Source organism: Yamadazyma tenuis, chromosome 1 (assembly GCF_029203305.1).
Source record: "Yamadazyma tenuis chromosome 1, complete sequence".
Taxonomy (NCBI): domain Eukaryota; kingdom Fungi; phylum Ascomycota; class Pichiomycetes; order Serinales; family Debaryomycetaceae; genus Yamadazyma; species Yamadazyma tenuis.
The window spans coordinates 2,319,586-2,340,837 of NC_089461.1; the positions used below are offsets into that span (position 1 = coordinate 2,319,586).

General features: G+C 43.8%; 9 protein-coding genes across 9 annotated transcripts; 3 read left to right on the plus strand and 6 right to left on the minus strand. All coding sequences in view use genetic code 12, as the record gives it.

Moving 5' to 3' along the window:
* Window positions 1-2,780: 2,780 nt before the first annotated feature.
* On the plus strand, window positions 2,781-4,163 carry PSN45_001135 (acid phosphatase; the record flags this gene model as incomplete). Its single annotated transcript, XM_006688503.2, has 1 exon — window positions 2,781-4,163. The coding sequence occupies one exon, from the start codon at window positions 2,781-2,783 to the stop codon at window positions 4,161-4,163; it is 1,383 nt and encodes a 460-aa protein (XP_006688566.1).
* Window positions 4,164-4,249: 86 nt separating this feature from the next.
* On the minus strand, window positions 4,250-5,977 carry JIP5 (WD repeat-containing protein jip5; the record flags this gene model as incomplete). The annotated part of the gene is made up of 1 exon (XM_066157588.1): window positions 4,250-5,977. One exon carries the CDS (start codon window positions 5,975-5,977, stop codon window positions 4,250-4,252), a length of 1,728 nt encoding a protein of 575 aa, XP_066013685.1.
* Window positions 5,978-6,148: 171 nt separating this feature from the next.
* On the minus strand, window positions 6,149-9,739 carry PSN45_001137 (uncharacterized protein; the record flags this gene model as incomplete). The annotated part of the gene is made up of 1 exon (XM_066157589.1): window positions 6,149-9,739. The coding sequence occupies one exon, from the start codon at window positions 9,737-9,739 to the stop codon at window positions 6,149-6,151; it is 3,591 nt and encodes a 1,196-aa protein (XP_066013686.1).
* A 269-nt stretch (window positions 9,740-10,008) lies between these two features.
* Window positions 10,009-10,389, plus strand: PSN45_001138 (uncharacterized protein; the record flags this gene model as incomplete). The annotated part of the gene is made up of 1 exon (XM_006688507.1): window positions 10,009-10,389. The coding sequence occupies one exon, from the start codon at window positions 10,009-10,011 to the stop codon at window positions 10,387-10,389; it is 381 nt and encodes a 126-aa protein (XP_006688570.1).
* A 165-nt stretch (window positions 10,390-10,554) lies between these two features.
* HEM14 (oxygen-dependent protoporphyrinogen oxidase) lies at window positions 10,555-12,180 on the minus strand (the record flags this gene model as incomplete). Its single annotated transcript, XM_006688506.2, has 1 exon — window positions 10,555-12,180. The coding sequence occupies one exon, from the start codon at window positions 12,178-12,180 to the stop codon at window positions 10,555-10,557; it is 1,626 nt and encodes a 541-aa protein (XP_006688569.1).
* A 126-nt stretch (window positions 12,181-12,306) lies between these two features.
* On the minus strand, window positions 12,307-15,948 carry ECM21 (Plasma membrane proteins endocytosis; the record flags this gene model as incomplete). Its single annotated transcript, XM_066157590.1, has 1 exon — window positions 12,307-15,948. The coding sequence occupies one exon, from the start codon at window positions 15,946-15,948 to the stop codon at window positions 12,307-12,309; it is 3,642 nt and encodes a 1,213-aa protein (XP_066013687.1).
* A 559-nt stretch (window positions 15,949-16,507) lies between these two features.
* Window positions 16,508-17,647, minus strand: PSN45_001141 (uncharacterized protein; the record flags this gene model as incomplete). Its single annotated transcript, XM_006688509.2, has 2 exons — window positions 16,508-17,556; window positions 17,611-17,647. 2 exons carry the CDS (start codon window positions 17,645-17,647, stop codon window positions 16,508-16,510), a joined length of 1,086 nt encoding a protein of 361 aa, XP_006688572.1.
* A 487-nt stretch (window positions 17,648-18,134) lies between these two features.
* Window positions 18,135-18,938, plus strand: PSN45_001142 (uncharacterized protein; the record flags this gene model as incomplete). Its single annotated transcript, XM_006689005.1, has 1 exon — window positions 18,135-18,938. The coding sequence occupies one exon, from the start codon at window positions 18,135-18,137 to the stop codon at window positions 18,936-18,938; it is 804 nt and encodes a 267-aa protein (XP_006689068.1).
* Window positions 18,939-19,000: 62 nt separating this feature from the next.
* Window positions 19,001-20,794, minus strand: PSN45_001143 (uncharacterized protein; the record flags this gene model as incomplete). The annotated part of the gene is made up of 1 exon (XM_006688510.2): window positions 19,001-20,794. One exon carries the CDS (start codon window positions 20,792-20,794, stop codon window positions 19,001-19,003), a length of 1,794 nt encoding a protein of 597 aa, XP_006688573.2.
* Between the last annotated feature and the right edge of the window lie 458 nt (window positions 20,795-21,252).

Below are 21,252 nucleotides of genomic sequence, written 5' to 3' on the forward strand. Positions count from 1 at the left end.
CAATGCTGTCGATGAAGTACAAGTAGCCGTTGTTTTTGGAGGTCTGAGTTGTTAGTGCTGCTTTGCAGTTTCCACCGGCGCATAGTGTGTCCATCGGCCGACCATCGCGGACTCCGACTCGCGGGCGCCGACCGGCGGCATGTGGTATCGCGTGAGACGTGAACGTGTAAGTCATGAGACGTGGACGTGGACGTGGTGTAGACGTGTAATACATGACGTGTAGCAATATCGGATATCTTCTTCATTGGCGCAGATCAAAAGCTTCGATACAAATAAACAAACATGAAACGACCGTTTTGGCTTTGTTGCAAATAAACAAACAAATATAAACAGATGCTTTGGGCTGAGCAAAATAAATAATAAACTCTCGGTTTACCATCCTAGTGGCTGTTCTTGCTCGTATAGCTTCCGTGATATTTATGCTCGTGCTTGCATATCTGTAACTTGCGTATTTCATGATGAAGCCCTTTGGCTTGGCTGCGGTCGATTGCCTGTAGGCTCGGACACCCAATTGGTGTTTGGTTGGTAAAAATATTTTTGCAATCAGTAGATCATTTGCAGAGACAACATTGCTTATCCCTGAGATTCGATAGGTTGTTGCCCGACTGGGCTAGTGTACGTTTCAAAGAGGGTAGTCCTGGCTGCCGAGATCAGGTAATTTTCTAGTTTCCCGTAATGTTGGTAAACGTTTTGTGATATCTCTCAAGGGTCACGTGACCATTCAGACCTAGAAGCCTGACATCCCGAGATACAGTGTATGTGTATGGGTCTATGGGTATAGGCTCAAAGTCGCACTTCCTACTTGTTGCAGCCACAGACAGTAGATTACGTGATACAGTGTTTTCAGAATGAATAGGGCACCTTCGTGATTAGGATGTCGCATTTATATACTTTAAGTATACTTCCCTCGTTAAAAAAAAGATACCAGACTTAGAGTTATAGACAATCACTTCTTGAACAAAAACTATATTTCAATCGCCAACTTAGGCACTGTGCTTGAGTCTCAAGGAAAGTAGTTTCGTACTTTCGTTATATTGTCAGTTTCTGAGAGGTACCACCACAAACCCATTAGTGAGTCAAATTTTGCAACTAAGTTACTTTTTGCAGTTGGTATGACCATTACCGTATTTTTTGTCGCAAGCCATAACACAGGCAACTTTTACGATGTTATAAGAAATGTTGATACCATTCTTTTGACAGTCACTCATAAGATTGTCAGCAGCGGAGCAGGCATACATGCACTTCTTTTTTCGAGAATCTGATCTTTTTATCGAATATGAATCATCATCTGTGTCCCATTCATCACCATGAGAGGTCAGATTAGTTACAAGTTCCACAAATTGTTCCAAATCATCGATTACTTCCACTGCTTCTGGTAACGTTGCATTGTCAGATTGTAACAGGTAAGACCAACTATAGTTCTCCAACGAGCCCAACAAACTAAGGTGGAAGGTTCCCGGAGAGTCACGCTTCTTGTACGGGTTGCACCACCACTTCTTGTAAGAGCCAGAACATGCCCACACTCACTCTTTTCGGGAACCACAGAAGACAGACTCACAACTGACTTCTTCACACTGCTCGACCGCCTTTTTGTTGGTCAACTCATAGCACTCACCGGCGGCCCTTACCACCGCTAGAGTCAGAATTATCAAAATGACCAAAATGTTCAAAGATGACCTTGAAAGATTCATTTTGCTTTTCACAATATTTTTCGTAAGTTTCTTTATCTACAGCTAGTTTGATGGAGTAAGCGTAAAGTCCAGACACTATAGCATGGAATGGAGTCAAGGCTAAAGCTGGTAAAATTTTCCAAAAGGACATTGGGGATCAGGTTGTAGAAATATCTCTATTTATAATATTACGTGCAAAATTTACTGTTTCTAACCAGCAACGTAACTTCAATTTTGTTAGCCAATAATAAAACAGTTGTTGCTTGATCCCTGGGGTTACGGTGACATCTCTCAACCCGACACTCCGGCATTCATATCTGTTCCAGGCGATATTAAATTCATGCTAGAACGAAATTGAAAGTATATAAATGCGACATCCTAATCACGAAGGTGCCCTATTCATTCTGAAAACACTGTATTCGCAACAACTGATAAGGGTCTGAAAGGTACATAGAGTAGAATGAATGTTGACTGTTCAAACGAGAAGAACAGTGGGTATATGGGTCAGATGATAGAACCGTAAATTGGGCATTTCTCACCCTCTTTCAGCTGTCAAGAGAACCGGACAGGTAAACTCCAGTTGGTACTGTTTCCTGAAATGGTAAACGCCTTCCGAGATTCAGAAAGGTTTGTCGGTAGGCTTATCGTGAGGTGACAGTTGCAAAATTTCACTCCTTCTATTCGCAAACAACATAGAAAGTCCACAGATACCCAACACTGAACGCTTCCCTTCATTACCAACAGAAAGTCCAAGAAAGCCCGAATGTTAGACAATGGCATTCATGAGCACGTTTTGGGGCTTAAATTATTGCCCATCGCAGGCCTCTAACTAATGCACTTTCAACAACCTGAGCATACTTCAATGTTGGAGAGACCAGCATGATTGAAACACCCCATACTCAATCACTGACACCAAGGAACCCAAAGTAAATTACTTCTTTGTAGCACGAAAAATAGTCCATGTACCATCTTGCAACCGATCGGTTTCGCAGACGAACTCCGACATTCGAAACCCACGTTTTCTCTTGAACATATAGGGGAAACCGATTGGACCGTATAGCCGTATAAATAGAACCCCCCAAACTACTCTATGGTCTCCATCAAGCGAAAATGGTTTCACTCTCCAAACTTTTTAGCAATTCGTTAATATACTCATCAAGCTTTCACCAGGCTGCGAGTCCTGCTTTAGATAACACTGAACAGTATAATATCGCTAAGTTCTTGGTCAGTGCCGGTCCATACTTCGAGTACCAAGGTTTCGGTATCTCCACCGACTTACCTGTAAATTGCACTTTGGAACAGGTGCAATTGTTCATGAGACACGGTGAAAGATACCCAACCACCGGCAGTGGAACCAGTTACAACACAACGGTACAAAAAATTAAGTCTTCCGGAACCCTAGTCGGTCCCTTGTCATTTATCAACGACTATGAATTTTACATCAAGTCGTCTGACTACCTCGAGATGTTGACCACCCCAGAAAACAGTAACAGTCCATACCTTGGATCTAAAACTGCGATGGAAGCTGGTATCGCTTTCAGGTCCAAGTATGGAATATTGTACAACGACAATATTCCATTGCCAGTGTTCTCCACAAATTCCCAAAGAGTCTATGATACTGCCCATAACTTTATAAACGGGTTCATGGGAGAACAGTTCAGCTCTGACCAAGTCAAGTTTAACGTCATCAGCACCAATATCACCCAAGGTTTCAACTCGTTGACTCCAACCAGTGCTTGTGCCAAGTTCAATACATCTTACAACTCCGAGTATATTAATGCTTTTCCTAAAGATTTCTTATCCAACATTCTTGCCAGGTTGGAGGTGGGAAACCCAACCTTGAACATCACCACTAGTGACATTGGAACTTTATTCAACATCTGTGCATTTGAGTTGAGTAACACCGGCGGATCTCAATTCTGTGGATTGTTCACTGATGAGGAGCTCATCACCAACAACTATTTGACCGACTTGAACAAATATTTTACCCAAGGTCCAGGTAATCCTTTGGCTAATGCAATTGGGTATGTACATTTCAATGCCTCGATGGCTTTACTTAAAGATGAAGACAGCACCAACAAGATGTGGTTGAGTTTCTTTCACGATTCAGATCTCTGTCATTTATTCAACGGTATTGGTTTGTTCGATACTGACTCGTCTATGTCAAACGATAGAGTGAAGTTCCACGACGACTACCAATTTACCCAAACGGTCACTATGGCTGGCAGAGTTATTATTGAAAAGTTTAAGTATGCCGATGAAAGCTACGTGAGATTCTTGGTCAACAATGCCGTCATACCTTTGAAGACTTGTTCAGACGGGCCAGGCTTTTCTTGTAAGCTTAGCGATTTGGAAGATTTGTTTGAATCCAAGTACCAAAACTACAACTTGACTGAGGTCTGTGGTGCTAACACCACGTACCAACAAGACTTGACTTTCTTCTGGGATTGGAGTAGTGTATCTTATAATGCTACTACTCTGCCGACAGCCTGAGAGTGTGTCCTTGTGAATTCCTAAGATGTTTTAGCAACTGTTAAATATATTTTGCAACTCAATATATGTTGTAACTCTATATATCACTATAACCCGTCAAACCTTCGTATTCCGTGTTCATGTTGTTGCATATTTCGCAACTGTTTGGTGGTCAATTGCTTGGTCTTGGGTTTTTTAACTGACAGAGTTTCTTCCAAGTCCTTAGCATGAGATTCGAAGTTGATTAGTCTCTTTTTTGGCTTCAAGTTATCGAATCTTCTCTTACGCTGGAGCTTTGGGAGTCCCGATTGGTCCTTTTCAGAGTCCAGATCTGATGGATCTATTTTATCTGAATCTTCATTATCTGATTCTCCATTATCTGAATCTTCATTATTTGATTCTTCAGCACTTTCAGCATCTGAATCTTTTTCATTTGAGTTTTCAGAACCTTTTGCATCCAAATTTTTATCATCTGGGTCGCCAGCACTTTTAGCCTCCAAATCTTCACCATCTGAATCTCCAGTGTCATCACTAAAACTGGCCGAGTCACTTCCGCTATCATCGTCACTATCACTATCACTGTCACTGTCACTTCCGCTATCACTTCCATTAACTTCGTCTGATTTCTGACTTTCGTCGGACCAAATCTTCAAAGTGTCCATTCCTGCACTTATTAATCTGTAGCTATAGTCGATATCCAAGTTTCCAACCTCATCTACAGCGCCGTATTTCCCAAATGAACTGGAATGTACTCTTGTTTCTTGTACTTTCCCCATCTTGTAGTTGATTCTGTGCAAAAGCCCGTCAGCATCTCCACACCAAACTGAGTTGGTCATCTCATCTGTATCACAATTCATACTAGGAACAATAGTATCTAGGCTCACTCCCTTGTTGACTTTGATTCGAGAAAGCTGATCACGCCAGTGGTTCTTGGAGTTCTTCCAAATGGTGATAATTCCTTCTCCATGGGATACCAATACTGTATCGTTTTTATTATCGTTAACATGATCGGAAGCATAGCACATAGCAAGTAATTCGTCTTCTTGATCATCTGACTGAGTGACGATCCCTTTTCGAATGTCGATATGGGAAAGGGTCGTAGATCCTAAAGTCAAGTAGTGGTAAGCAGATACAGCAGGCATAGGAAGTATGTGGTTGATACAATCATCATGTGCCTTATCGACCTTGAACATGAGTTTATTCTTCGATAAGTTGGAACTGTCGTAAACTAAAACATGTCCATTCTCAGTACCAGCCAAGATGAAAGGATTGGTAGCAGAGTGACACATTTTGGTCATCTTATCGTCTTCTTCCAAAAAGTGTTGGGAAACTTCCACTTTACCTGAAACTTTTCCCGTTTCTGTGTTTGCCTTTTTGATTATATGATCTGTACCAGCAGTATAGATATTTTCACCAATAGAGTTTGGAAGAGGATCAAACAAAATCGACCGACACGACCCTTTATGTCTCTTTGTCTTCCATAATGTTTTCACCATCGAGTTGTTGATGTCTGTGGCATCGTCCACCACAGTCCACCATTTTTGTTTCAGTTGTGATACGGAACTGATGATTGCTGACGTCTTCCCAGTCTTAAAGGCCTCAGTTTGCTGTTTTGTATGTGTGGCCCTGTTGGCAGTTTGATACTCTTCAAGCTGTTCTGCATCATACGAAGTGCAAAATACATGGCCTGTAGCAAGACCTTGTGCAATAATCGGTCTGGTTGGATGTGCTGCTACCGAAAAAAGTGGATCAGGGTAGTTGATCTCAAGGATAGGAGAAACCTTTGATTCCAAAACTCGAGCGGCATTGGCAGCATTCGACTTTTTCTTCCCCATACTTCTTTTGGTATTGATTGAATTTAATCGAGTATTTACGCGGCGATGAGATGAGATGGATGCGAAATTACACTAATATATTTTTATTATACCAGAATAACAAACATGGTATGCATACACATATAATACTAAGCAAGAATAAAAAAATGAACAGTTAAACAACAAACATGACTAGAAAATGTCTGGGCAATTTTCCATCTTATGCTCTTTTCTTGATTGCCAGTAATTACCTTTGAATTCCCAAAAGGCGTCTCCAGTGACTGGGTGCTTTCGCTTTACGAACCAGAGTGGCTTGTAGTTCTCTCTCTTGAGCTCTCTTTCCTTTCTTGCAGCTCTCTGCTTCTCTTCAACCCGATGCTTTTCCAGAGATGCCTTGTCATATTGGCCATCTTCCATGGCTCTTTGATCTGGTCTTAATCTGGTATCGGTTGGTGCAACGAACTTCTTCAAGTTCTCATCAAGACCGTTCAAAGTAACCGCAAAGGCTGTCAAATTGAATGGGATTTTAGGCCTTGGAGCAGCTTGCCAAATGAGGAATGCACCACCCAGAAATGGGTCTTTGCTGAAATTATTATTGGTAGAATCAGACTTGCTAACCAAAGAAGCACGTCTTTGTTCCTCATTAGGATTCGTTTGCAGTAACCTTTTACCAAAAATCTTAGAATTCCAGTGTCCACCAATAGCCCATTTAGGGTTTCCATCCTTGTCAACGACAGTTCCACTCAACTGGTAAGCTGATGATGCCCTCCAACCTCTTTGTTTCAAGTCAACAATGATCTTGTCTCCAGTAGTATGGTTGGTAACCTCCATCTCACCAAAGTTATCGACAGTTGGATTACCAACAATAATACCCACAACAGAAGTGTTGACCTTTTTCCAACTGTATAACTCTTCCGCTACTTTGTTGCCATTGACATCAATTACACCTGCATCTGGCCTTATGACACAGAACATCTTACCCAAATGCTTGAAGTCAAAAGATCTTCCTCTAAACTTGGAATCAACAGCATTTTCACCGTAGTAATCCCACTTGATAGATTCAGCTTTACATGCACTGATTGGAGGATGGTGACTGACCTGCTCAGTCATAACTCTGTAGTTCTTGTCAGGACGGGCATATTCAAAAGTTTCACCAAGCAATGGATTGAAAGGTTTGGCAATTCTGTTGATGGTAGACGCATATTCTGAGGCACCAAACGCAGCAACATAAATGGTACGTAAGGAAGAGTCTTCAAAAGTTGCAGCATGGTCCAACAAATCTGAATACTCAACATCCTCAATCAATCTTTGCAATAATGAGGTGCACTCGTTGAAAGATACAGGTAAAGTCATTCTTGTCATATCTTTACCAATCATGGACTTTAAGATACCCCAGAGACCAACCTTGGGTCTATCATCTTCGTCCAATTTCAATTTAGTTCTTGGTGGATTTTCGTATCCCAAGAATGAACCTTCAGTTTCCACCATCTGTTTGTGCTTTTGCTGCACTCCATTGAGTTGTTCCTTGGGTACTTCATTTTCTTCAAAGGTCTTAGGATCAACGGATAATGTTTTGGTGTCAGACTCAATTGAAACTGCATCTTGAGATTCAGAGACAACAGCAGTTTCAGCTCTTACGCTTTCTGGCTGCTTTTGACCTTCAGTTAACTCTTCGTCAAAAGATTCGGATAACTCATCTGCATCGAAGAATTCGTCATCTGAGTCGTTAAGAAGGTTTTCAATAACTTGTTCAGAAACACCAGTATTCAAACTGGCATTGATCATACTAATTCTAGACTCGGAGCTACCTTCGGAAGCAAGCGTACCTGCTCCCAAAGCCGAAGTTACAGGAGGACTTCCCGGGGTTGAAGGACCAGCAGACGATTTGGAGGTTAGATACTTCTTCAATTGTTTCTTCTTACCTTCAAACTCAGCCAATTTCTCTTCTCTGCTGGCAATTTCCTTTTCTAATTGTCGAATAGAGTTTTCCCATAACTTGTTGACTTCTAGTTGTCTATCAAACCTTTTTGCGTTCTTGGCATCTTTGTTTGAAATCAAGCCATTGTACTTGGAGAACAAGTCTTGGATAACACCCAAGGTATTAGAACCCACTTTACAAATCTCCAAGTCTAAACTTTCTGGAGATTTCAATACGTTTGAGAATAAATCCAAAAGACTCCTAATCTCAACCTCCAATGACCCTTTTACGGTAGAAATTTCGTCACTCAAATTCTTGTTACCGGGAGTTTTGATCATTGAACCGTCCTCGCTGTAGTAGTCATCGTCATCGTCTTCATCATCTTCTTCATCTCCGTCAAAGTCAAAGTTTTCGTTGTCAGTCTCAACATAACTTAATTGATCGAATTGCCCTCCTGGAGCCTTCAATGTAGACTTTTCGTAGATCTTACCAAGGTTTGGACTATCCATGCTCTTCTTGTAAGTACTTGACCTGGAAAGTGAGTTGGAATCCTCGTCTTTGCTGTCCAATGAATTCAAAGAAACATGGCTACCGGTTCTCTTGTGTTTCCGTCTCAAACTAAGCAAATGACGCTTACCTTCAGTTGGCTCAATTTCAGTGCTAATTCTGTTAGTGGTAGGACTCGAAGGTGTCTTAGAATCATCTCCTTCAGGACTTGGGCTCAAAGGAGCAGAACCATTCAGGCTGCTCACTTGTCTGCCTCCTCTCTTTTTGAGATTATCTTTAGCATACGTTATAGCATTCTGCAAGTTCCAAACCCATCTGTTGGTCTCAATTGGGTGGTTTGCTCTTAAGTGCCATCTGATTCCATTCTTGCCAATGATTTCGAACTTCAACTTTTCCGACGAATCCAAGTGCAAAGAAGCAAATCCCAAATTGAGAGAACCCCTACAAGCATTGTTGGTATCGTCTTGATTGGTATAATACGACAAGATGCCCCTTTCATCCAACACAAAGTATCTCAACTTGTAACCCGAGGCAAAGTTTGTCCATTTCTTCAAGTAGCCCTTATAGGTGGGAGCACTGACAGTTTTGGAACTGGTGGGGTTCATGGCTGGGTCCATGATGGTCTGGTCTCTAGAAGCTGCTTTGAGCAACTTTCTAATTGGATCGCTCTTATTGTGGATCAAGTCAATAGGTAACTTACCTCGCTTGTCTCTCTTGAACGGATCACCACCGTGGGTCAAAATCCAGTCACACATTTGCAAATCACCCTTGGCGATGAACTCGTGCAACACCGTATTCCCAGTTTCGGGATCGGCACCGTTTATATCCAACAATTCAGCAGCTCTGGGGTTGCCGACCAACAACCTCTCCAAGTTCTTGAAGTCTCTCTTGGTGAAGTACTCTCTCAATTGGCTGGCCAGTTTTTCAACAAACTTTGCTCGTTCATATTGCATCAACTGGACAATTGTCAAGTCTTTACACAATTCCACCGGCTGTTTTTTGTCCAAGTTGGTGGTGGTGTCGTTGATGTTGGGCAATGACAACAAGTATTTCACCACTTCTCCTCTGGAGGTCATAGCTGCCAAGTGTAAAGGGGTATTTCCATCTTGATCTTGGGAGTTGATATCCACAGTGAATTGTTGGGCATTGTTGACCAAGTACTGGATTGTAGATAATGGGGCCACTTGTACCGAGTAGTGCAAAATGGTGTGCTTTATCTGGATAATATCTTTGGTTTGAGTGGTCAGTTTTGTGGATAGTAAGGTTTCATTGACGGAATCAACTTTGGCGGTGTCTCCACTTCTTAAGGCATCCAAAAGTTTGAGTCGAAGCAACGACGCATTTAACGGAGATCCCATGGTATGTATCTATCGGGATCTATCACTGGAAATGTGTACAATATACGCTCAGACGAAAAAATAGGGGGTGATGTGATGACTAAAGAATAGCAAGGTATTTGAGGTGTAACTTTCGAGTGTCGCTCTCATCAAAATTAGCCAACAACAGGGGGCTGTGTGCAGGCGAGAGAGCAATGCGCTGTTGGCCCCGCGCTGGAACCAATCTGCCGCTGCGCGTGGGCCGGGCATTTGAGTTTCGCGATGCCATCAAGTGATTTTCATCCGCAACCATGGACAAGAAACGAAGTCGTGAAGACTCTGACACTCACTATAGTACCAAGGAAAAGAAAGTACGTCTTGACCCCAGAATAAGTCAAACATTGTACATACAAAACCTTAATGACAAAATCAGCCCCGAAACGACCCGGGCAAATCTCTATTTGTTGTGCACCAGCTTTGGGGATGTAATTGACATAATTATCAAACCAAAGAGCAAGCGAATGAGGGGACAAGCTCACGTGGTATTCAGCAATATCACAGAAGCCCAAGTGGCTCTCACCCGACTTCAGGAACAAAAGTTCTTTGGAAAGTCCATAAAAGCAGCTTTTGCTCATAAGAAGTCCAAGTTGATCAAGCGTATCGAGCTACATGACCAACAAGAGGAAGTCTGATACTACTGTACCATATAATCTATATACATGTATTTTAGCAGCACTGTAAGGTGACTGCATCATCAACGAGTTTAATACACAATCGGGAAATATCTATATACATGTTTTAGTAGCACCACTGCATTAGTACTCAATTGGAGAAAGTATGTACATGTTTTGGTAACCCTATAATAGGAGTGCATCATCCAACGAGTTCATCACACAATCGGGAACGCCCACTCCTCTTCCAAAGCACATTCCACCAACGGAAAGCCGATTGGATTCCAGGTTCAAGAGATCATGGACCTTGGTTTTGGTGTTCTCGTACCCGACATTATACTGGGGTATGCAGTTTCGGTGCATATTATATGAAATGACAATATCTTTGTCTGTGAGAGCTACCCTTTTATCATCGGTACGTTGTTCATCACGGAGAATGATATTGAAGTCGTTCAAGTCCACATCAAACACTTTTTCCAACGTTGTTTTAACTGCCTTCAACGAGAGTTCCGTGGATGGTATCCCCAGTTGGTACCAGTGACCTCCTAACATCATGGTCATATTTGTGGATTTAACACTGTTAGAAGAAGGCTCATCGCTCAATGGATAGACATGACCTGCGATGTCAGAATCAAATATCGTTCCCAACAAATACTCTTTGTTTCTAGCCGATTTGGGGACCAAAAAGCCAAACCCACTAATGTCTTTGTGTTTTATGTTGGGGTTGGGAGAGTATATGTTGGCCATGAACACACTCACATATTCGATGCTCTTCAACTGATCTGCAAGCGAGGTAGAATCCACAAGCTTAGCTAGACTATTGACATTAATGGTTGACCTTATATGGTCAAATTGCAAAGAGGTTCCGTCTGCTATTTTCACAACTCCAGAGTCCGTACACACCTCGGTGATTTTGGTGTTGAACATGAACTTGACCTTGGGATTGTGCTGCAAAACGCTTGTGATCATCCGGGGGTACACTGCCAATGTATCTTTCATAGCAACAATTGGGTGTCCTTTGAGAGCAACCCGTAGATTGGTCAAGTTTGAAGATGATGCCACCTTCTGTTCGTACGATTTCAACGACTCAGGTAAACTTGTCTGTGTTCTTCGAGCTCGCTCTTCCCGGCTGAAAATATACTTCATTCCAGACTTTAGCATGGGCTTTATGATGGAGCCATCGTTTTGTTCGTACTTCTGAAGGCTCGGAAAGAGTGACTTTACGCTAAGCTTGGAAATATCCCCGGCATAGATGCCGTGCAAAATAGCACTAAGAATTCGATCAGTTAGCAAAGTACTTCCAAACCTTCTTTTAAAGAACTGTTCGACACTTTCATCTTTCGAGTCTCCTTTTCTGTTCCAAAAGTCTCTCACAATGCTCCCAGAAAGCCCATGAGAAAGTTCAGATCCACTGAACTTCACAAACGAGCCAAATGAATGAGGAACAGGGACGATGTTATAGTTGGAGTCCAAGAGATACTTTCTATTCGCAACCGAACTAGACTTCATCACCATGATCTGATTGGAATAGCCGTTTTGTACAAGCATATCCAAGATCAACAAGGTTCCATCACTGACTCCACGTAGCGTTCTTGGGCCTTTTTCAAGTGTTATTTGGCTGTTTGTGTTTTGTAATTCTGTGGTTTGAATCCAGCCACCAGTCTTCGAGCCTGACTCCAAAATAGTCACAGACAAGTCTGGTCGAAGCTTGGTCAAGAAGTACGCAAATGAGAGACCAGAGACTCCGGCTCCTATAATCCCAACCGATCCATTTGGTGGAGGTTTGCGTAGTATTCTCTGTGCGATAGACATGCAGTTGATTATTTTTCACTTGTTGTGTGATAAATGGTTCGCGACAAAACAGGTTGCAAATTTGGTCGTTTAGATAGTATATCTATTAACTAAGTACTTACCTAGTTTCAAGACACCTTAACCCTTTTAATATGTGTGGTAGATATCTTGAAACTGCTTTCCTTCTGTTATGACCAGAAGGTTATCGGTAGAAAGCTTGTTGTGTGTTGTGACGGTATTTTGCTTTGCTAAAGGCAAGTTGGACTCGGTACTGGTGTTTCTGAGGAGTGGAAGTCTTTGGTCAAACGTGGATGAGTGGGACATAATACTCAAGTTGGTCTCACTATCATTGGGTAGTCTATTGTAGCCTTGATCCAATGATATTTCACTATCGTTGACTGCTTGGTACATCTTCTGCGAGGGAGACAGCTTTTTCTTTACAAGACCATCAGGACCTTCCGCAATATGTATGCCAGTGGAATAATCCCCGACAGGTTCGCTGGGTGTCGTAGGAAAAGGATCGGGATCACTGTCTTTTTCAATTCTACGATCGACAACTTTATTGGTTTCCTCACTGATACCAACTCCCTCATTGGCATCCACACTGGTTTCAGCCCCGATTCTCTCAACAAAAAGAGGCCCACTTGAACTTGCATTACTCTCAGCACTAAGAGACTCCATAACACTGCTCTTATCCTCCGTATTACGAGAGGAGCTATTGCTTGTAACTGCAGTGCTCGAGGTGTCTGCAGCAACTCCAGAGGCCACACTAGAGATATCTTGAATAGAATCCAAAGATACCGATTCCACTGGATCAGCCCCCACAGACTCAAACGACAGCAACGAATTAGAGTTAGACAACTTTTGTGGATTCAAACTTCCAGTAATCGACAACTTGGAGTCACTATGCACCATAGGAATCGACGAGGTGTTTGTGGGCGACACACTCAATGCATTATCAGAAGTGCCAGTAATGCTGTTGGTGAAGCTGATAGTGGGAGGAGCAAATGAGCTAACCAAAGATGTTCTTAAACGTGACGATCGCAGATAAGCTAGGGCCTCCGACGTAGATCGATTATTAACCACCGCATCGATATTCAAGGGTCCAGAAAATTCATCCAAGTTGGTCAACTCACTTCCAGGTTCGTAGGCAGGAGGCTCAGCACTGGGAAAGTCATTATCAATGGAAATGGAGGGGACTCTACTCAAAGCATCCTCCGAAACCAGAAAAGATCTTGTAATTGGCGAAGATACGGGGGAAGTGGCTTCTTCAAAAGTCGGTAAAGTGTCATCAACGTTTGCATTGTTCCAAGGTTTGATGGAGAAACCATTCCCCTTTATTTCACCGTTCTCGTTTCTGGTATACGCCGATGTATCGCTTTCAAAGTTAGGAGTTCTGAAGGATATGTTGGATTTGGTTACATGCGTTGTGTCTTCCGGAATCACATCAATCTCCTGGTACCTGGGTAACTGGATGGAATCATCATTACACTTGGAGCTCAACAAAATCAATGGGGTATCAACAACAACTTCATAATGGTGCATTCTGAAATTATCCTTAGGATCTGGTTTCGATATTCTGAAACACACTTGTAACCTGTGATAAATTTGAATGTGACGGAAGTTCGAGTCGGGGTATAACGCTCTACCAACAGTGGTGAAGCCATGTTGAATATTCTCCTTATAATTGTTGTGACTTATTTCATGCATCAAAGCGGTTGAATCGGGAGTCAAGAATTCAATATCGTCTTCTGCATGAGCAAATACCTCGTTGTGGCTGTGAGTCAAGTTTGTGGATAGAGCTCCAATAATCGGTGATGATGGAGGGAACGGAGCCGAACTAAGATTCTCACTGGACACAATAGAAGCCTTTCTTGAAGTGGGATCTGAGTAGTTCGGAAGATGTTTCAACTCTTCTTCATTGTTCAAAGCTTGAATGATTTTATCGTTACGAGTGGTCAAAAATGGTAAACCAACATTGATATCCAAAGGACACGCAATCATGGTGTTCTCGGGCTCGGGGGCAATATCGACCCTTTTCTTAGGTTGTTTGCTTTGCGAATGGGAACTTGAACGATGCTTGCTCAACGGATCATCCAACCGCAAGTTCTCAAAATCGTTGTCTTGAATAGCTGTATTTGAATCAGGCTCGTAGCAGCTGAACAACAAGTTATTATCGGGACATTTAATGATCTCTTCCTTATAAGGCTCAGTATAGCCCGAGTGTTGTTTGTTTTTGGTCTTCAATTCGCACACAGACACCACTCTTTCTCTAGGTTTATTGTCAGCCAACAGAGGTCTCAAATAGTAAGGGTCTTCCCCATCGAAATCATATTCTTTGGACATGTCATGGGATGTGTACGTGATTCTTTCCAACACGTTGAACTTTATCCGCTTGATAATGACGTCCTTGACCAAGGGGACTATTTTAACGTTAATGGAATGCTCGGAACCCAAAGCAACATACTTTCTTGGAAAGGTGATGATATAGTGCAAAGCATCGTTCCAAACTCGGTTGACATAGATGGGTTTGTCGGCAATTGAGTTAGCAAGAGAAGGAGGAGTCCTAACCATTGGGAGACCAAAACTTCCTTGGACGTTTAACTTCCGATTCAACTTTTCCGAGTTTTTGTGGATGGAAACCGTCAATAAATGGTTCAAAGACCCGTTGATAGAAGTGATGGTCGGGGGTATATGCTCAGGTAACAAGATTGGCAACACAAACACATAGGTACCAGCCCTAAACATTTGTGGTCCATCTTCCAGAAAAGAGTCGTTATTCGAAGCACTCGACAGGTCTGTGATTGAGTCAGAGTCCAAAGATTGAGACTGTTTTCTCTTTGTCGACCCCTTGATGTCTTTGAGCTTGTAATAACGCGTCCGGCGGGCCAAGTCATCAGGGTCGATTTTCTTCGACTTGAAGTCGCTCGAGTTCAGACTATTGACGTAGAAATCAGCATTATTCAAATTTCTCATCCACGACAACTTGCCGATTTTGAAGCGTTCCTTGTTATATGTTTTGTTGTAAGGGTCTCCTGTGGGCCAAAGAATATTACAAAGACTTGCAAATTCAAATTCCACAGCGTTGATGGCCGCATCTTTATGTAGTTCTATCACCACCCCAAAAGTATGTGGAATCGGCGTATCGCTATCGATCTTGGTACACAAGTAGTTCGACGAGTGGCGCATGTCGATCTTATCTTTCAACTCAGCAGGAAGGTTGCGGCTGTTGCGTTCTGGGGTTATTTCATCGTTGTGCACCAGCACCGACAAGTTCTCGGGAACGTCCCCAGCGATGTCGTCACGTCCAGACGCGTTCTGTGGCATCCCTCCGTTTTCCACGTCCTCGTACGTGAAGCTGACGGAGCTGGCAGGTGCCAAATAGATGCAATTATTAGAGTTGGCCACATAAACGCTCACGGTTTTAGAGAAACTGGAGCTATTGGTGTGGTTGATTTTCACGGGAATCGGTTTCTGGAGGCCCAAGTCCGTCAAGATTGTGGAGAGTTTTTTCAGTACCACCTGTTTGGTCTCCTTTTTAATTAACTCCTTGGTGTGCTTCTTGCTGACAGACTTGGCCCTAGTTCGGACATCGTTGGACGCGTTGGGTGAGAGACTCAAGTTGGACGCCGAGCTGTTGGAGATCATAGAGAGCGACCGGGCGCGGTTGCGGATGTGGATGGGGGTGGATTCGCCGGTTCTAACACTTGACGGGTGATTGAACGGATCCAGGTACGGATCACTGGATCGCCGGTTGACCTTGTTGAGGAACTTTTCTAGCGTGCTCATGGGATATGTGGGTCGGAGCTGACGAAACGATCACGGTATCACAGGATGCTGACAACGCATAAATGGGACGGGTACAAACTGGTTGTGAGTTGTAGCAGTAGTTTCTCTCCTTTTGCCTCGAAAAAAACTGTAGCAGCGAGCTGGTGAGTGAGACAAAGAAAAAGTTGGGCTGGGGCTCACACACACCAGGGCTGATTGCAAAAATGTAAATAATGGGAGCAACTGCTAAGGGATATTAAAGTTATACGGGGTTTACATTGAAACGGTAGGGAGGATGGTGGTATGATGGCGACCATCGGGTGACACGGGTGACACGGCAGAAGTACGGCACAAGTACGGCAGAAGAACCACAGGGCATGAACGTCACCGGGCCATCGTCGGGCCATCACCATCACTGTGGTACCACCATGACTTTACCACTATGTCGGCGTTAGGGGATTGGAATTTGTATATTAAAACGTAAATCGTCATGGTTGCTGCTATCGGCTGCAATATTCAGCGGCGCATGCAGGGCGCAGGGCCCAGAGCGGCTGGAGCCGGGGTGCGATTTGTGGGGTACTCACCCCAGGCGATGCCACCGGAGCACGAGAAATGCCTGCACCGGCTGCGGCATGGCCATATCGTGCACAACCTCGTACGAGTCGTCGGGACGAAGTCGGAGAGCTACTAGGCGGCCCGCAGCCGTCGCTGCCACCACCACCACGTCCCGTGCCGTCCTGCGGTGCACGAGAATCTTGCTTTGCTCAATGATCCCAAAGTTGTAGGTATAACTATTTACCTCCTCAAACGTAGGAAGCCGAATCACGTTGATCTTAGACATCATGTCACATGCCACCAAGTGGTTGCCCACATCCTTCAAGTTGATGATGGGCAGTCCTGAATTCTTAATCACCTTGATGGGCGTATCACTGACAGTGGTCAGATCGTACACCACGATAAACCCAAACTGGGTACCGCAGATAACATAGTGGCGCCAGAACTCTAACGAAACCACCCAGTAGGTCTCGAAGAACGCCGGGGTCTGCCACTGAGGTACTAATTTTTCTTTGGAGGCCAGTTCTGACCGTCTTCTGAGGAGATACCGTACCCGGTTCATCGACACCACGTTCAGGTTCTGGTGAAGGTTGTACATCTTGGATGCAATGGTGTCATCCACGAGGTAGTCCTTGTCGAACAGAATCTGGTAGAGGCGAACGCCCATGTCTTTACTGCCCACCGCCACTCGAAAGTTCTCTTTGGCCTCCAGGACCTTAATACTTGTTACCGGGCCCAGGAGCTTACACTCCTTGCAGCGGTGGTCGTCGTCATCGTTAACCAAGTCGCGGATGACAAACACGCCTTCGCCAGAACAGGTATACAAATAGGTCTGGCGGATGATGCCCATATCGACGATTTTATCATTGGCATGCATCACGCCGTTGCGCCACTCCTTGATAATCTGGTACTGGTTATGCGCCGGGTAGAACTTGTGTAGTTGGACGGCACCCGAGACACGAAGAACCACCAAATGATCTTGGTGTTCAAGTTGCACTCTTTTGACGTTGGTGATATCTCCGGTTCCCAGACAGATGGGTGAACCGTACTGGACCGGGGGACCGAGCACCGCCACTAGAGCCGGTTAGTACCACTATACTGGGGGTGGGTGTATGGGGCTTGACATACCTTGGAGGCTTCCGTTGTTGGATACTAGTAAACTCATGGTATGGTCGCGATATGTGGAGAAGGAGAATGGGATTGCGCGACAATTACGAGAAGTGGAGGGATTCCAGTTGAGGATTCCAGTAGAGGATGTCGGGTAGAGGAGTTCTATGTCTTGCGCCAACTAGAGGATTGTGCGTATGCCTTGCATCAGGTAGATAGATTGTGCATATGCCTTACAGCAGGTGGGAGTCTCAGTACATAGCTAGAGTCTCAGTACCCAGGTTACAGTACACATCTAGAGTCTCAGTTCCCTGGTTACAGTCAATACAAGGCTTACAGTTTACGAGTCACCGGTTCTTATAGAATTACCAGATCTCCAGATCAAGTGCCACCACAAACCCCATGCTATATATCGCAACTGATTATCCTACGGTACATTTCTTTCTCCTTACTCGCAACTCCACCCTAACTTTTCGCAACCTCTCCACCTATTTTTCCCGCACTTAAAATTCTCATTTCTCGTTTCTCAGCTGCAAATCTCCTCGATGGTCCAATTCAACGTCAACGGAAAAATTGCCCTCGTCACCGGCGGCACAAGAGGCATCGGCTACGATATCGCCGAGTACTTTGTCCTCAATGGCATCGACACCATCATCATCACTTCCAGAAAGCCCGACGCCTGCAAAGACGCAAAAGCATCATTAGAAGCATGTGCCGCATCCCACGGAAAGTCTGTCAAGGTGATTTCAGAACCGTGTGATATGGCCAACGACGACGATTTGAGACGTTTCCACGCAATAATATCTAGCCAGATCACCAAGTTGGACATTCTCATTGCCAATGCCGGGGCCAGCTACGGGACTCCCTTTGACAAGCATCCAGTTGCTCAGGTTCGCAAGATCTTAGACATCAACATCACTGGTGTATTCCATTCAGTCCAGCTTTTCGCCCTGTTGTTAGAAAACGCCGGACTGGCACAAGACCCTTCCAGAGTGATTATTGTCAGTTCCATTGTGGCATTTGCATCGGACTTCAAAGATGCTTACGGGTACGTTGCCAGTAAAGCTGGGGTTGCACATTTGGGGAGAAACTTGGCCCTTACGCTAGCTCCCAGAAACATCAATGTTAACTCAATTGCTCCAGGATTCTTTCCCACAAAGATGACCAAGTATCTTTACGCAAATAAGAGACAGGAGACAAACTATGGTAATCCCAGAAAAAGATGGGGACAAAAGGAAGACATTCAGAATGCAGTTTTATGGTTGTGCTCCAGAGAGTCCAATTATGTCAACGGTATAAACTTGAACATCGACGGGGGGTTACACTTGGTGGGAACCTCAAAGTTATAGTTGTACATTGATGCTGTCTAATGGGTATTGTACGTAACAAATAATATGATACTCTTGGTTTCTCAAGTAGGAATATTCTCCTTCTCCTGGTCCTCATCCTCATCCTCACTGTCACTTGCATCGGTTCCACCCACAATCGGCTTAATGATCTTGAGGTTCAACCCCGTGAAAGGAGATCGGGGAGTCGACGGTGAGGTCGGAGACCCGGGTGATTTGTTGACATTGATACTCTGGATTCGTTGCTCATTGATTCTATGTTTCAACAAACTCAACCGGTTCTCGAAGTGGCTGGTTTGGTTGGTCAAGCTCATCTGCTGTTCATTCAATAATTTATTCAAATACTGAACCGACTCGTCTCTTTGCTCGATGATCTTTTCGCTCAACATCAAGTGCTTGCGCAAGTTGATGTTGATGATCTCTACTTCACTCATCTTCTCGTTCAATTTATAGAGAGATTTCTCCAACTTGTTCAACTTAATTTCCTCTTCATTCAGAATCTTAAGGTTGTTGATCTTATAGCTCAAGATCTCATCCTCTAATTGCTTGATTTTCTGGTCCTTTTCAGCGTTCAAATTAGGCGACTTGGGTGATTTGGTGAGAGTAGGTATTCTGCTCTCAAAGTCTTTAGAAGGCGTTACTGGGCCTGTGAATGCTCTACCTCCATTCTTCAACTGATTCTCCAACTTCTCAATATAGAGCTTGTTCTGCTCATTCTCTCTTTGGAGCTGGCTCAACCGGAACTTCAACTCGGCTGGACTTAACTCCTTGTTGATATAAGCTCTGTTCTTGATGTGTTTGGCTCTCGAACCAAATCTGAGCGTAGATATAGTTTCAAGCTCATTAACGGAACTGGGTGACACGTTCAAGATCAATGTGGTTCTAGAGTTCCCACCCAATGACTCTTGCAAGATTCGAGTCAACTTCGAGTCTCGATAAGGAATATGAGTCGATTTGTGGTCGGTCAAAGCATTGATGACATTCCCCAACGCTGACAACGAGCTGTTGATATTCTGAGCTTCCTTCAACGTTTGGCCAACTGCACCAGTCTTGTCGACCTTTTCACTGCCAGCCAAGTCAATCAAAAACAAGTTCGACTTTTTGATGGACTCGTCCTTCAAGTTCTTCTGGTCAATTTTGATTTGAAATATGGCATGGCTTCTGGAGCTCTCCATATTCATGTTGGTGACATGAGAGGCTCTGTGCTTGATCCCGAGTTGCAAAAGCTTATATAACTCCTCGGTATTGGAAATGAATGCGTGAGATAACCCCTTGACGTAGATACCATGGTCTCTGTCTTCATGAATCGACAACTTGACATTGTCTGCCACCAAAAAATCATTGATCTGCTCCAAATATATTTCCATGATCGACAAACTGACGGTATATTCGATGTCATTAGACCCGTTAGTCTTAATCTGATGGAAGATCTCGTCACTGATTCGAGGAATCAACCCTTTTTCTAAATCTCCACTAATGGATGGCCCCAACATCGTGTATGACTTACCAGCACCTGTCTGTCCATACGCCAATATGGTTCCATTATACCCATTTAGCACATCGTTCACCGTGTCTTTGATGGAATAATCATAAATGTCCGACTGGCTGGCACTCACATCAAACACCTTATCAAACGTAAAGTTCTGTGGCGATTCTCGCCCCAAAACCGCAACCGTATTGTTGCCTGCCGAGGTCATTTCCTGGAAGGCATTTTCATCGGCAGTCAACGGTCTAACTCTGCAAATCACTTTGATTCGGTTTGTACCGTCCTCAACCTCTGAGTGTTTTCTTGATTCAGGAGTACTGGAGCGATGCAACTTTGGTTCGGCACCACTTCCACTGAAGAGCCCTGACACCATGCTTTGCCTATGAGGAGTTCTAGGCCCCAGAGGACTAGAAACACTCGACATCAATCAATGTGTACAATTGTACAAAGATCACAGATCAGTTTGTTTTTCGTTTGATCTCAATTTGAGGCTCGTCTCGATCGAGGAATGGATTTGTTTTGGAAGAGAACTTCGTAACCAGAAATTTGGCAAGGCCCCGATTGGGCCTGTAAATGCTTGTATTTCATGCATGGTCAGTATCTGTTGCACTTGGATGATCAGAATTTGTTTGGGGCTTTTGGGGTCAAAAAAGATGTATTTTTCATGATAGATTAATGGCTGCAATCGCATTGGTAGACCATATATCAAGTAGCTCTAAAAAGGCTCTATCTCCCTAGAAAAAACACGAAATGGTCCTTGTGTACATCCATGGAATGTGTGTTTCCTCTTCCCAACGTCAATCGCCCCAGAAGCGCTTAAACCACTAATGC